Source organism: Pan paniscus, chromosome 8 (assembly GCF_029289425.2).
Source record: "Pan paniscus chromosome 8, NHGRI_mPanPan1-v2.0_pri, whole genome shotgun sequence".
Lineage (NCBI taxonomy): Eukaryota > Metazoa > Chordata > Mammalia > Primates > Hominidae > Pan > Pan paniscus.
Window position 1 is genome coordinate 115650194 of NC_073257.2, and position 14581 is coordinate 115664774.

Here is a 14581-nt window from a genome sequence, read left to right on the forward strand (position 1 = left end):
TCTGCATTTAACGAACTTGACCTAAGACAGGCAATGTTCATCACTGCCCTTCTCTGACACCCTCTCCTCCTGGAAGCCCTGTGCATCAGGGCGGTGGGGGTGGATGGGGAATCCTCACACCCACTCAACTTGCCCTGGCCAGGTTCTGATTGTGTTGCGTTATTTTTCCTCCATCTTTTTCCTTCATGTCTGAGCTAAGGAGTGAGCAGAGCATAACAGGGTTAAGGTAGTTTCTAGTGAGCAGGAGGAAGGCCAGGGACAGGGCTTGGGAACCCCGGGGTAGGATTCCAAATGGCCAGCAATGTGTGTTTTGAAGTCCTGGAGAGTGAGTGAGTTGAAGAGGAGTCTAAGAGGGAACCCTGCTGGAGCAAGGCAAGAAAAGAAGCCAAACCAGGAAAAAGAAGGGCACAGGGTGGGGGCGAGTCAACCTCACTCCTCCTGACAACATCACCTGCTATGCACAGGTCACATTTGCACGGGAGCTGGAAGGTGTCTCCATGCTTGACTTTTCCCAGTAGGTGACGGTGGTGTGGGGGCAGGTGACCTTCTTGATTAACAGCTGCCACTTATTATTTACTGTAAGACAGACTTTGTGCAAAGTGTTTTGCGTAAATTCTTTTAATCCTCACTGCAATCCTGTAAGTGGAAACTGAAGTTCAGAGAGGTCCTCAGTCCTGTGGCAGCTATTGTGTTCTCGGCACCTGAGCAGCTGATGTGAAAGGGAGCCCTGGCCCAGGAGTCAGGAATGACAGCTCTGGTGTGGGCTGTGCTTCCTGGCTGTGTAGTCTTGTGCAAGTCTATTAGCCTCCCTTGGCCTCAGCTTCCTAGTCAGTAAAATGGGGATGATCACCTTGTTGGGAGGATCAAATCAGATTATATATGTAAATTGTGGTGTAAAATGCTAGGCATGTATGGAACATTAGTAATAATAAGGACTAACATTTATTTGGCCCCTACTAGGAGCTGCCGTAGTTGTAAGCACCTGAGATACACTCATTTATTTTATGCTTGAAACAGCCCCACGAAGTACATTCTATCATTATCCCCATTTTCCAGATGAGGAAACTGAAGCACAGAGAAGTTAATGCAACTTCTCTGTATTGGTAATCAGCAGAGCCAGGGTTTCCAGGGTGAACCCGGGCAGTTTGACTCCTGAGACAAGGGGCTGAGGTAGCGGCAGTACACAAGCCTTTGCCCTGTGTTCCACCCTCCAAGCCTACCCATCCTGTGGGGGCCAGCTCCAGGCCCCCCTTGTTCAGGAGGTCTCTGCTGACTTCCTCAGCTCACAATGAGGTCACTGTTCTCTGAGCTCCCTCTCCAGTCACCCTCAAATTGCACAGTGGTACAGTCACATCCTGCCTTAAATGGTCCTGGGATGATGGAGCAGGTCTCTCCACTAGCCTGAGCGTTCCGTAGATGAGGAAAACAAATTCAGATCTCCCTTTAATTCACCAGGCCACCCAGCCCCATCAGCTCTGACAGGCTGAGCCCTGGTAAACAGCTGCTGATGGAATGGTGATGGGGCGCTCTTTCTCTGGAGTGCTAGCTGAGGAAGAAGTGGGAGAAGCCCATTCTTCTGGAGCAAACAGGCGACCTTCATGCCCCAAGGCCAGCCTAACACGCTGTGGCCTCAGGTTGCCTCTAGGACGCTTGTGCCCACAGCATCCCAGCTGGGCTACCAAACTCTGGCACTGAGCTTCCAGACTGTACTGGAGCACCATCTAAGGTTGTCACCAACCTGGATGCTGGACATTCCATTCAAGACCCAGTGCAAAGCCAAGCAAGGAATGCAAGTCACCCCATGTGAACTCCTGGGCCAGGAATGAAGGAGCAATGCTATGCCCCTGTGTGGGGAGGCCAGGGGCCGAGAGTCCCTACACCCTCACTGACTAGTTCCAGTCTTGCCCAAACTGTGGAATTTAGAAGTTCTTCCTTGTTGCTAAACTAATTATCTCTAGCTATAGCATAGGACTCTGAGGACAGGCGGTCATAGGGACTCACATCTTTCGCTGCTTTTGAGGATGGAGGAATGCAGGAGAAACGCCTCTCAGAGAGGAGCCGCTCTCTGAGGGAGGTGCCCCTACATCTGTTTTCAAGTCAGCAAGTAGGCACTGGCTGTGGGCTGGCAGTGTGCCAGGGGTTAGCAAGGTGCAGGCCCTGCTTCTTGCCAAGGTCTGACTGATCACTGTGGTCCTGATCTGTGCAGGTCCAGGGCCAGTCTGAGCCCCGGGGGAAGCCCACTGTGAAGGGAGCTCTTCTGGGGAACGGTAGGGGTTCTGGAGAGCCAAGAGACAGCATCGCTTATCTGGTGCAGGGCAGAGCCAGACATGGACCAGGAGGCCCGAGTTTATTCCTCAGCTCCGCCACTTTTACGGGCAGTTCTTTAACCTGTCTAAACCCCAATTTCTTCACCCATTGGAGGAGATTATAGTACACACCTCGGTATAGAGATGTGCATATGATAACAAATAAAAAAGCACTCCACGGCTATAAATCTCTATACACACTTAAGACATCATCAAAATAACAGGTTATGATACACCTGAGAAGTTTTCCTCTAAATTACATAATGTAATTGATTGCCTTAAACACACTCCAAAATGGTGTAAGCCTCCTCTTCCATATAAGGTGACGTGAGGACTGGAGGAGATCAGATCAGGGAGTGTGCTCAATTTAAGGTTATCCGTGATTAGAATGGGAGTCAGTACAAACATCTCAGCCTGCAGCTCTTCATCCATTCACAGAACTTGGTCTCTCTGTGCTTTTTGTGAAAAGGAAACCAAAGTCCAGGAGCCTGAGAAACTCCTCAGAAGCTACAGGCCAGGAGCCAGCAGAGACGGTCTTGTAATGGTGAGAGAAGCCACTTGGAGGACAGTGGACTTCACAGTCTGGAGCTTCCAAATCCCCCGGGGGAATTGTTCATATGCAGATTCCTGGGCATGCCCCGCCCAGAATCTGCTTCTTAGTACTCTTCTGGGCCTAAGGGAAGGACTGGTCCTTCCCGGGTATCCCCCATCCCTGGGTGGAGCCACGCAATGCTTACCTGGGAGGAAGGGGATGATCCTTTGCTTGGGGTCCTTCTGGCCACCTTCAATGGGAAACTTATCCAAAAGCTGCATCTGAGAAGCCAGACAGACAGAGGGACAGGATTCAGAAGACCAGAACATTCCTCATCATCCCCTCCCCACTCACTCCACTGCTCCAGGGCCCCAGTGTCCTCACACGGATGAGTGACGCCTGAGATCCCTCATTTCACAGATGATTAACAAACCACATGGGGCATGAGAGGGAGGAGGCCAAAGCTCTCTCTGCATCAAAGAGGGCATCTGATCAATCTCAGTGAGCGGGTAGGAGTGCAGGGGAAGGTGTCAGGAGATGACCCCGAGCAAGGCTGGGGTAGGGACCAGAGGCTTTCAGGCCAGGCTGCCTGTAGGGTTTCCAGAGGCTCCTTTGGGCCTAGTTTCTTTCCTACTTCGTCTGTGGGGTGAATCCTTCAGCCACTGGCCATCCCGAACCCTCTTGGGCCAGGATGGGGGAAGGCCCCACCTGATACTTTAGACAGACCACCCACCTTCCAGAACCGTGCTGTGGAAACAGAACCAGCTGTTATTTTAACTGCAAAACCAAATCCATCCCATTGCCCCCGCTGCCGGAAGACCATTCCTCCACTTCCTACCTTCCCACCCTGAGGTCGCTGCTGTTTTTCCAAGGATGGACCCACTGGAAGAGTTTCCAGGGTTCTGGAGGAACAACTGTTTTTTTTTTTTTTTTTTTCTTCGCTATTCTGGACTGAAATTCTATGTAAACTGGAAAAACACACAGGAGACAGGATGGATGAGGCCAGGGCCCCTTTGTGTGTGGCTGATTTCCTTTCTGAGGCATAGGCAGGAGGGGAGTCATGATCTAGTCCTGCTGCCCCAGCTGTGTGATCTCAGGCAAGGAATGGAGCCTCTCAAGGTTGGGCCTCAGGCCCCTCCTTGGTAGAATGAGAAGGATCAGTCACATGATCTTTGAAGTCCAATCAGTCTTTCAAATATATATTGAGCATCCACTTTACAGCACTGGGCACTAAGGAAAGGGCAGTAAAGAAAATAGACAAAGTTCTTGCGCTCAGGGAGTTTACACTCCAGTGGAGGGAGACAAACAGCAAACAAATAAGAATGTCATGTGCCAGGGAAGATCAGATCAGTGCTGCGGAGGAAAATCAAGTAGGATATGGTACTGGAACAGTACAGGAGTTGTCATTTTATATAGGGCGGCAAAGAAGGCCTGACCCCGAGCTAGCAATTCTACAGAGACCTGCAGGGGGGCGAGGAAGCAAGCTACGCTGGAGAGGGAGAACATTTCAGGCAGGGAAGCAGGACGTGCAAAAAGAGCCTGGCAAGGCTGATGTGGCTGGAGTGGAGTGAGCCAGGATGAGAGGGACAGGCAATGAGATCTGAGTGGCAGGATGGGCCAGAGCACAGAGGGCCTGGTGAGGCTGTGGTGAAGACTCAGGGCTTATCGTGATGGAAGGGGAAGTCCTGGAGGGTTCTGTGCAGAGACAGACGATCTGCTTCACACTTAGAAAAGACGGCTCTAGCTACGGCGTAGGGAATGGACCGCAGGGTGGAAGCAGGGAGACCAGTTAGGATCCTACTGAAGGTGACTTGGACCAAGGTGTTAGCACTGAGGTGGTGAAAAGCGGTTTGTCTTAGTCTGTTTAATGTTGCTATAAAGGAAGACCCAAGGCTGGGTAATTTATCAAGAAAAGAATCTTATTTAGCTTGGCTCACAATCTACTAGGCATGTGGTGAAGCCTCAGGCTGCTTCCACTCACGGCATGGAAGGGGAGTGGGCATGTGCAGAGATCACAGGGCGAGACTGGAAGCAGAAGGCAAGGGGGAGGCGCCAGGCTCTTTTTAACAACTGGCTCTCACTCATTACTATGAGAACAGGACCAACTATTCATGAGGGATCAGCCCCCATGACCCAAACACCGCCCATTAGGCCCACCTCCGACACCAGGTATCAAATTTCAACATAAGACTTGGGGGGAACAAATATCCAAGCTATAGCATGGTTCTAGGCTAGACTGTGTGTGTGTGTGTGTGTTTGTGTGCGCGCACGCGCACGCATTTATTTCCATCCATCCATCCATTTGTCCACCCATCCAGCTCTAACACACAATTTTAGGATTGTCTCTTGCATAATCATTACCCAATATACCCAGGTTATTTAGATCCCACATAATGAAGGGCAGGTCACCGGTGATTACATTCAAAACAAGACAAAGACTGCAGCATGATTAACTTTCACTTCCCTGAATACAGATGGATATTTAACAAAAGCTGGCTCATGAATTTTTCTTTTTCTTTCTTCTTCTTCTTCTTCTTTTTTTTTTTTTTTGAGACAGAGTCTGTCTCTGTCACCTAGGCTGGAGTGCAGTGGCACGATCTCAGCTCACTGCAACCTCCGCCTCCCAGGATCAAGCGATTCTCATAGCTGAGATTACAGGTGTGTGCCACCACGCCTGGCTAACATTTGTATTTTTAGTACAGATGGGGTTTCACCATGTTGGCCAGGCTGGTCTCGAACTCCTGGCCTCAAGTGATCCGCCTGCCTCAGGCTCCCAAAGTGCCGGGATTACCGGTGTGAGCCACGGCGCCTGGCCACGTGAGTTCTCAATGTTTTAAGTCAAACTCTCAAACATTAATAATTGCCTGCTATGTGTAAAAACAGCAACTGGGCCATAACACTCTAAACAGGATTTTTTTTCTTTCCTACACCTTAATGCTCAGCAAAGGATTTTAAAAATTAATACATTTTCAAATAAATTCTATACAGATTAGGACTCCTATTTTCTCCTTTTCCCATTTTCCTCACCCATATTCTGTTTTTGTAGATTTCATTTCTATATTACACTATGACATAAGGAATTCATGTTCGCTAAGGGAAAAAACTAGAAGTTATAGCAGTGGGTGGTCAAAAAGAAACTAAGAATCACTCATAATCTCTCTCCCTGACATTAATATTTTGGGATATCTATCTTTGCTAGGCATTCTTCCATCCATGTAAATAAAATGAACCCATCAATACTTTTACACTATATAATGAACATTTTTCCTTGTCAATGAATACTTTCATATCAATGTTCTTTTTTCTTAAGAGACCAGGTCTCACTCTGTTGCCCAGGCTGGAGCACAGTGTGCAATCACAGCTTGCTGCAGCCTCAAACTCCTGGGCTCAAGTGATCCTCCCACTTCAGCCTCTGGTGTAATTAGGACCAGGTGTGTGCCACAATGCCCAGCTAGTTTAAAAACTTTTTTTGTAGAGATGGGATCTCACTGTGAGGCTAGTCTCAAGATCCTGGCTTCAAGCGATCCTCCTACCTTGGCCTCCCAAAGCACTGACATTACAGGTGTGAGCCACTGTGCCCAGGACACGTCAGCATTCTCAATCAGGACACAGAATTTCAATGTCTGGATATTGCCAGCTACAAGTGCCACACAGAATGAACTCTTACTTGGTTTGCTCTGGAGTCTGAGCTCAGAGATTTGCTTTCGTTGAAAGCTGACCTGTGGGCAGAAAAGGTGTCCCTGGCAGCTGGTTAGCTGTGCTTCCGTTTTCCGTGGCCAGTGGTCCATGGGGGTGGGGGATGACTGACAGGGGGAGCAGCTCCGGGGCTCTGCTGGCTTATCCTGGTGGTGGGATATTGCTGCCATAGTGTATTTACCCACTCCCCTACTGTTGGATATTTATGTTGTTTCTGACTTCTCACTACTATATATAGCACTGTCGTGAATCCCCTTGTTCACATGTCTACGCACACTTCCTTAATAACAATGCATTTCTTTTTACTTTTTATCTTGTTGTATTCTATGCATATTTATAAGTACCTTAAATCTTTTCCATAAGAAGAATGAGAATTCATAAATGGATAACTAACATGTTATTGGGGCCTCTGAGAAATTACTCCATAGGTTTCTGATGAAGAGGTACAGAGATGTCTGAGGAGAGAGGTGGGCCCAGCAACACGCACCCAGGTATGGAACGCTTTGTCCTTATCTCAACCACCTGTCTCCTGAAACAAGGTGACCCGCTATTCCACCACAAGTGGTGAGACCTCACCCAAGGTGCTATATCTCTCTGGGGCTTAAGGGAGTTAGGCTACAAAAACTTGACATTTTTTCCCCAGCTCTGACGTGCATATGTTCTCCGACTCCTCCATCTCTTTCAGACCTAAGAGTCTGAGATTCTCACAGTGCAGAGGGAATGTGATGCTGTGGGGAGTGGGCAGGGGCAGGCAGGACTCATGCATTCATTCCTTTCCCCCAAGAACCGTTACTGTATGCCTTCTCCTTGTCAGGCTCTGCCTTAGGTGCTAGAAATAAGTTAAACTGTAGCCTTATGGCCAGGCGCAGTAGCTCACGCCTATAATCCCAGCACTTTGGGAGGACAAGGCAGGAGGACTGCTTGAGGCTAGGAGTTCACAGACCAGCCTGCGAAACCCCATCTCTACTAAAAAAAAGTACAAAAATTAGGTGGGCATGGTGGTGCACATCTGTAGTCCCAGCTGAGGCAGGAGAATCGCTTGAACCTCGGAGGCGGAAGCTGCTGTGAGCCAAGATCGTGCCACTGCACTCCAGCCTGGGCGACAGAGCGAGACTCCGTCAAAACACACACACACACACACACACACACACACACACACACACACACACACAGACACACACACACCCTGCAGCCTTCACATCAAGGAGCCAGGCTTCACAACCTTCAACATGCATCTGCAGCTCTTGGCAAGTTCTGATTCAGCAGGTCTGGGCAGGACCTCAGGTGCTGAGCCCAGCCACACCTGTCACCTAATCCCACCACCAGGATAAACCAGCAGAGCCCCGGAGCTGCTGTCCGTCAGTCATCCCCCACCCCCATGGACCACTGGCCGCGGAAAACGGAAGCACAGCTAACCAGCTGCCAGGGACACCTTTTCTGCCCACAGGTCAGCTTTCAACGAAAGCAAATCTCTGGGCTCAGACTCCAGAGCAAACCAAGTAAGAGTTCATTCTGTGTGGCGCTTGTACTTGCAAAGCTGCACAGTTCAGCATCTTGGCCCTCAATACGTCAGAGCGGCGGGCGGTGAGAGACAGTTCAAATGTCACCCCTCCTAGAGGGCCAGGCAGGCTGCCAAGCGGGCTCTGTAACCTGGTCAGTACCCAATTTGCAGGGCTAGTTTCCACAGATAAAACAATCGGGGCTGAGCGAGGCTGTCTCCTGAACCTGCTGCCCCGCCCTCTGGGAGGAAGAAGGCTGGGCGCGGGGGCGGTGAGGCAGGAAGGCCCCGCCCAGCAGAGCGTTCTCCGGGACCACCTTTGCAGGCAGGAAGCAGATTCTCCTGTCACTCCAGCACGGGCCTGACTCAGGCTGGAGGAAAAGCAGGGCCCATCGCCAGGGTCCTGGCTGGAGTGAGAGGCATTTGGCTAATGGAGCCCCTCGCAACCACATCAGAACCTCGCAGTGTGTGGAGGCGGCCAGGCTGTTTATCTAAAGGGTGGATCGTGTGAGAGATAGGGGACAGCTGGGCTCCACGCGCTGGCTCCAGCCAGAGAAAGCTGATTCGGCAGCTCTCCCAGGGCAGGGCTCCGCAGCAATCCACGCAGGGGAGAGGGGAGGACGGGCTAGCCCAGCTGGGGCACATCTGTAACCCAAGAGGCCGGCTCCTCGCCCCTCCCAGAGGGTGGAGCTCCCAGAGACTCAAGCTTTCAGGCCCCAATCCTCAAACCTTCATCCTTGTGCCCTTTCTATCTAGCTCAAGAAAAAAGGGTGCATTACTACAAAAAGCTGGTGGCTTTCCTGACCCAGAAATTCCCCTTAAAAAGAGACAAGGACAGCCGGGCGCGGTGGCTCACGCCTGTAATCCCGGCACTTTGGAAGGCTGAGGCGGGCGGATCACCTGAGGTCAGGGGTTCGAGACCAACCTGACCACATGGTGAAACCCTATCTCTACTGAAAATACAAAAATTAGCTGGGCGTAGTGGCGGGCGCCTATAATCGCAGCTACTCAGGAGGCTGAGGCAGGAGAATCGCTTGAGCCTGGCAGGCGGGGGTTGCAGTGAGCTGAGATCTCACCATTGCACTCCAGCCTGTGTGTCAAGAGTGAAACTCTGTCTCAAAAAAAAAAAAAAAGAGAAAAAAAGAGACAAGGCCACCCAGTCTCTGTGGGGACCATGCAAGATTGCGGGAAACCTCAGAATTCATTTGTTCATTCTACTTAGCTGAGGACTAAGCAGTCCCCTGTGTTACATGCAGGGGACACATCAGCGAGCATCACAGAAGAAGAGAGGGACAATAATGATAAGTGTGGTTTTTCTTCTCTTTTCTTTCTTTCTTTTTTTTTTTTTTTGAGACGGAGTCTCGCTCTGTTGCCCAGGCTGCAGTGCAGTGGTGCAATCTCGGCTCACTGCAACCCCCTCCTCCCAGGTTCAAGCGATTCTTCTGCCTCAGCCTCTTGAGTAGCTGGGATTACAGGTGTGTGCCACCATGCCCGGCTAATATTTTGTATTTTTAGTAGAGATGGGGTTTCACCATGTTGGTCAGGCTGGTCTTGAATTCCTGAGCTCAAGTGATCTGCCTGCCTCAGCCTCCCAAAGTGCTGGGATTACAGGTGTGAGCTACTGTGCCCAGCCTTCTTTTCTTTCTTTGCGACAGGGTCGAGCTTTTGTTTCCTAGGCTGGAGTGCAGTGGCACAATCCCAGCTCACTGCAGCCTTGACTTTCTGGGCTCAAGTGATCCTCCCACTTCAGCCTCCTGAGTAGCTGGGATTACAGGTGTGCACCACCCAGTTAATTGTCTTTTTTTCTTGTAGAGACAGGGTCTCACTATGTTGCCCTGGCTGATCTTGAACTCCTGGCCTCAAGTGGTCCTCCTGTCCTGGCCTCCCAAAGTGCTGGGATTACAGGCATGAACCATCATGCCTAGCCATTTTCTTTATATTTATTCTCTTTGGGAGTTCACAGGGCTTCTTGAATCTGAAAGTTGACAATTTTCACAATATTTAGAAAATTTGTGGCCATTTTTTAAAAAGTTTTGTTTCTACTCCATTATAATTTTCTTCTATTTCTGGGACTATTGTTACATGTAAGTCAGAAGACTGCATATTGTACTACATGTTTCTGGGACTGTGTGTGTGTTTCTTCATTCTGTTTTCTCTGTTATACGGATTGGATCATTTCTAATGATCTATATTCAAGTTAAGTGATCCTTCTGCCATTTCCATACTAGTGGTTAAGCTCATCCAGTGAAATTTTCATTTCAATTATGGCACTTTTAAGTTTCAAAATTTCTATTTGACTCTATTTTGTATAGTTTCCATTTCTCTACTATCTGCTTAATCATTAAATCCATATTTTCCTTTAGTTATTTAACTGTTTGAAAGTCTTTCAACATCTGGGCCATCTCTGTGTTAGTTTCTAGTACTTTTTTACACCTATGGGTCATATTTTCTTATTTCTTTGACCACTTAGTAATGTTTCATTTTATACTTGTCATTGTGGCTAATATGCTGTAGAGACTCTGGATTCTGTTATTTTTCTCTGAAAAGTGTTGATTTTTGTTCTAGTAGCCAATTCAAGTAATGGTTAATCACCTTAAACTTACATAGGCAGAGTTTTATGCTTTCTTAGGGGGGATCTATGGAAAGTCCTAGGTATTTTCCAAGTACCTCTAACTTGATGTGACTCAACCTCCAAATTCTGTCTCCTCTGTGGATATTGTTAGGACTTATTCTTGGGTTTGATTAGGGTGAGTTTACAGTAGGCCTTACTTTAGGGTCTTACTTAGGTCCTTGCTGCTAAAGTGCAGCCCTTCCGGTGTCCCAGCTGGACGCCTGGGGTGTTATGCAGATTTGATCATTTCTAATGATCTATATTCAAGTTAAGTGACTCTTCTGCCATTTCCATACTAGTGGCCCCCCAGATAGGCCTGAAGGAACAGCCAGGGAGAGAGAGAGAGGAGAGAGAGAGGATCTGTCCACCCTGGCAAGGAGTTGGGATGCTTTTAGCTGGGACATGGCTCATGCCACGCTGAGGAAGCACGGTGCTAGAACACACCCCAACTTTGACAGGGAGCCCATTCCAGGTTCTAAAGTTCCTTAACAAGTCAAAGAAGTCTTCTTTGACCATTTTCTGGAAAACATGCAAGCCTTCACTACTTCAAGTCCCTTCCCAACCAGGCCTTTACCACATCAGCAGGTTTCAGGAGTGTCAGTCATGGTCTGTGATCCGAGTGGGAGCTGGGACACCCACATGGGTACAAGGGACTTAACTAGCAGCATTAAGTGGGTGTCGACCTGCTGAGTGGTATGAAAAGCCAGGCGATGGGAGTTTAGGAAAGGACAAGATCAGTGTGGCTGGAGTGAGCAAAAGGATGTCTCAGAAGAGACATCAGAGCCAGGCCTTGAATAGAGAGCTGGGAAATGGGAGGAAGGCCTTCCAGGGGGAGGAATGGCAGGGACTTATGCTCGGCAGTGGGCCTGTCAGGACTGCTACAGGAAGCAGTGGGATGGGAGTGATTTGCCTTGCTCACGGATTCCATGAAATGCTGCCGTATGTCAGAGAAAGTGCTGGGATCCGGGGTGGAGGCTCCTGATCACTTATTCCAGTGACTTGAGGATGACCACACAGCTGGCACCAGGGCTGGATGAGGGCAGATGCCTGATGTGCCACTCTCAGGGGTAATTAGGGTGCCCTAAAGCATCACCAGCAGTGTGACGAGATGGAGAAGTCATTTTCAGAACCCAGCTCAAGGACGGCACTACATGTGGCTGGAGTCTCTGGGATGGGGACTGACAGGTGGGAGGTCTCAGATGCCTGCTCGATAATAACACACACTCACTAAGCTGCTGTCTACAGCATCTGGGTTGGGGAAAGCAGAGCCATTTCCATCCCTGGGCTCTAGGGGAGCATCTGTTTCCTCGCCTTTTTTAGCTTCAAGAGGCCACCTATATTATCTGGCTCATGGCCCCTTTCTCTGTCTTCAAATCATAAGTGTATAGCCGGACACCGTGGCTCATGCCTGTAATTCCAGCACTCTGGGAGGCCAAGGCAGGAGGATTGCTTAAGCCCAGGAGTTTCAGACCAGCCTGGGCAACATGTTGAGACTCCACCTGTACAGAATATATAGATTTAAAAATTAGCTGGGTGTGGTGCTGTGCACCTGTGGTCTCAGCTACTTGGGACACTGGGGAGGGAGGATTAATTGAGCCCAGGAGGTTGAGGCTGCAGTGAGCCATGATCATGCCACTGCACTCCAGCCTGGGTGACAGAGCTGGACACCACTGTCTCAAAAAAAAAAAAAAAAAGTGTGTGCATGCGTGTGTGTGTCTGTGTCTGTCTGTGTGTGTGTGTGTGTGTGTGTGTGTGTGTGTGTGTGTGTATTCTAACTGTATTTAGTTTGCTAGGGCCACTGTAACAAAGTACCACAAACTAGGTGTCTTAGCAGAGTTTGATTGTCTCACAGTCCTGGAGGCTAGAAGTCCAATATCAAGGTATGGGCAGGTTGGTTCCCTCTGAGGGCTGTGAGAGAGGGCCTGTCCCATGCCTGTCCCCTAGCTTCAGGGATGTAAGTCATCTATGGCATTCCTTGGTTTGTAAAAAGGAGCACCTTGATCTCTGCCTTCATCTCCACATGATGCTCTCCCTGCGTGTGTGTCTGTCTAAATTTCCCCCTTTCACAGGGACACCAGTCATGTTAGATTAGGAGCCACCCTACTCCCGGATGATCTCAACTAATTACATCTTGATGACCCTGTTCCCAAATAAGGTCACATTCTGAGGTACCAGAGGCTAGGACTTCAATATATGAATTTTGGGAGGAATACATAAAAACTTCAACCCATACCATTAACACATTAAAACAAAACGTAACCATTAAAAGATAAATATCTGTCCGTATACTATGAAGAGTCTCTTCCTGAATCACAGTGGTGCTTGCACAACATTTTAGAAAATGTGAAGAAAAATAAATCGTGCATAGCTAGGCAGCTCTGCATTCAAATCAGTTTCCTCATCTGTGAAATGGGAACAGGGACAAAACCTGACTGGTCAGGTGGGTGAGAGGATTAAATGAGATAATGTAGGTAAAGTGCTTGGCACAGAGCCTGGCACTGAGTAAGTGCTCCATACACACCAGCTATTCTTATCACCCCTGTCACCATTACTCTTGTTATGACACCAGGCTGCGTCCCTCATGCCAGGGAAAGTGCTTAGGAAACTACAACCCTGAGGTCAGGGAGGCGGCAGGGAGACTGAGAGGGGTGGATGGGTCTGGGAGGCGTCTTGGCCTGGGCCAGCTTGGCTCTGAGCATCTAGAGGCCCCAGGGGAGCTGCCCAGCTGGCGTGCGTGGGCCAGGGTTGGGGAGGAGGCCTCTGGCTTTCCCAGCAGCTCATTCCGTGCGTGGGGGCTGGCCAGGACGTGACATTTAACATGCTAGGCCTGGGCGGATAGCCCGACACCTGCAGTGAGATGTACACAGGGTGAATTAAGCAAAGATGTGCCGGAGGATGCAATCCCAGGGGAAATCCTCAAGCCACAGAAAGCCTCTCTCTGATGCCCAAAAGGTGCCCAAGTACCGATGCCTGTCCCCAAACCTCCGCCAGTGGGCTCATTCCACAGACCCCCACCTGCTGACCCATGGCCTTTGTGCAGGAGAGAAAGAGCACTAGGTTGGAGTCAACAGAGGAGGATTCCAGTTCTAGCCTGCAAGAAGTTGCTGGGCAACTGGGGCAAATGGCTTGGCCTCTCTGGGTAACCACAGCCTCATCTGTGAAATGCTGGACCTGCCTGTCTCCACACGTGTTGTGAGGATCCAAGGAGAAGATGCAAGCAAGTGCTGCCAAATGCCAGGAGTCATCATTCCCACTTAACTTCCCTGAGCCTCAGTCTACTCATCTGTAAAATGGGGCCATGCCCTGTTTTTCCCCTCCATGGTGGCTGAAGTTAAAAAGGGAAAATGGGCTGGGCGCAGTGACTCACGCCTGTAATCCCAGCACTTTGGGAAGCCGAGGCAGGAGGATCACAAGGTCAGGAGATCGAGACCATCCTGGCTGACATGGTGAAACCCCGTCTCTACTAAAAATTAAAAAAAAAATTAGCTGGGCACGGTGGCGGATGCCTGTAGTCCCAGCTACTCGGGAGGCTGAGGCAGGAGAATGGCGTGAACCCGGGAGGCGGAGTTTGCAGTGAACCGAGATCGTGCCACTGCACTCCAGCCTGGGCGATAGAGCGAGACTCCGTCTCCAAAACAAAAAAAGGGGGAGGGAAATGAATAGGTAGAGCGCTTTAACACAGGCCAGGCACAGAGGAAACCCCCAGAAGGAGGCACCTCCCTTGGCACTGTTTTACCATTATTAGTGTTCTAGTCAGTAGTGGAATGCTTGAGGGCTGAAGTCAGAACTCCAGCTTATTCTTTCCTAGCTACATGACCTTGGCCAAGTCACTTAATCTCTTTGTGACCCCATTTTCTCATCTGTAAAGTGGGAGTAGAAACAGCGCCCCATGGCACCGTGCGGATGAAATGAGAATACAGGTGAGCAGGTGTGCTGGC

At 49.6% G+C, this 14581-nt stretch overlaps 1 protein-coding gene across 3 annotated transcripts in view; it reads right to left on the reverse strand.

Moving 5' to 3' along the window:
* The window catches only part of SH3PXD2A (SH3 and PX domains 2A), a 261615-nt gene that overhangs the window by 169651 nt on the left and 77383 nt on the right, over nt 1-14581 (reverse strand). For all 3 annotated transcript variants that reach the window (XM_034931423.4, XM_034931425.4, XM_034931424.3), the window contains exon 3: nt 3044-3119. In XM_034931423.4, the coding sequence (XP_034787314.1) occupies nt 3044-3119 (76 nt within the window). The remainder of the gene's footprint in view (nt 1-3043; nt 3120-14581) is intronic.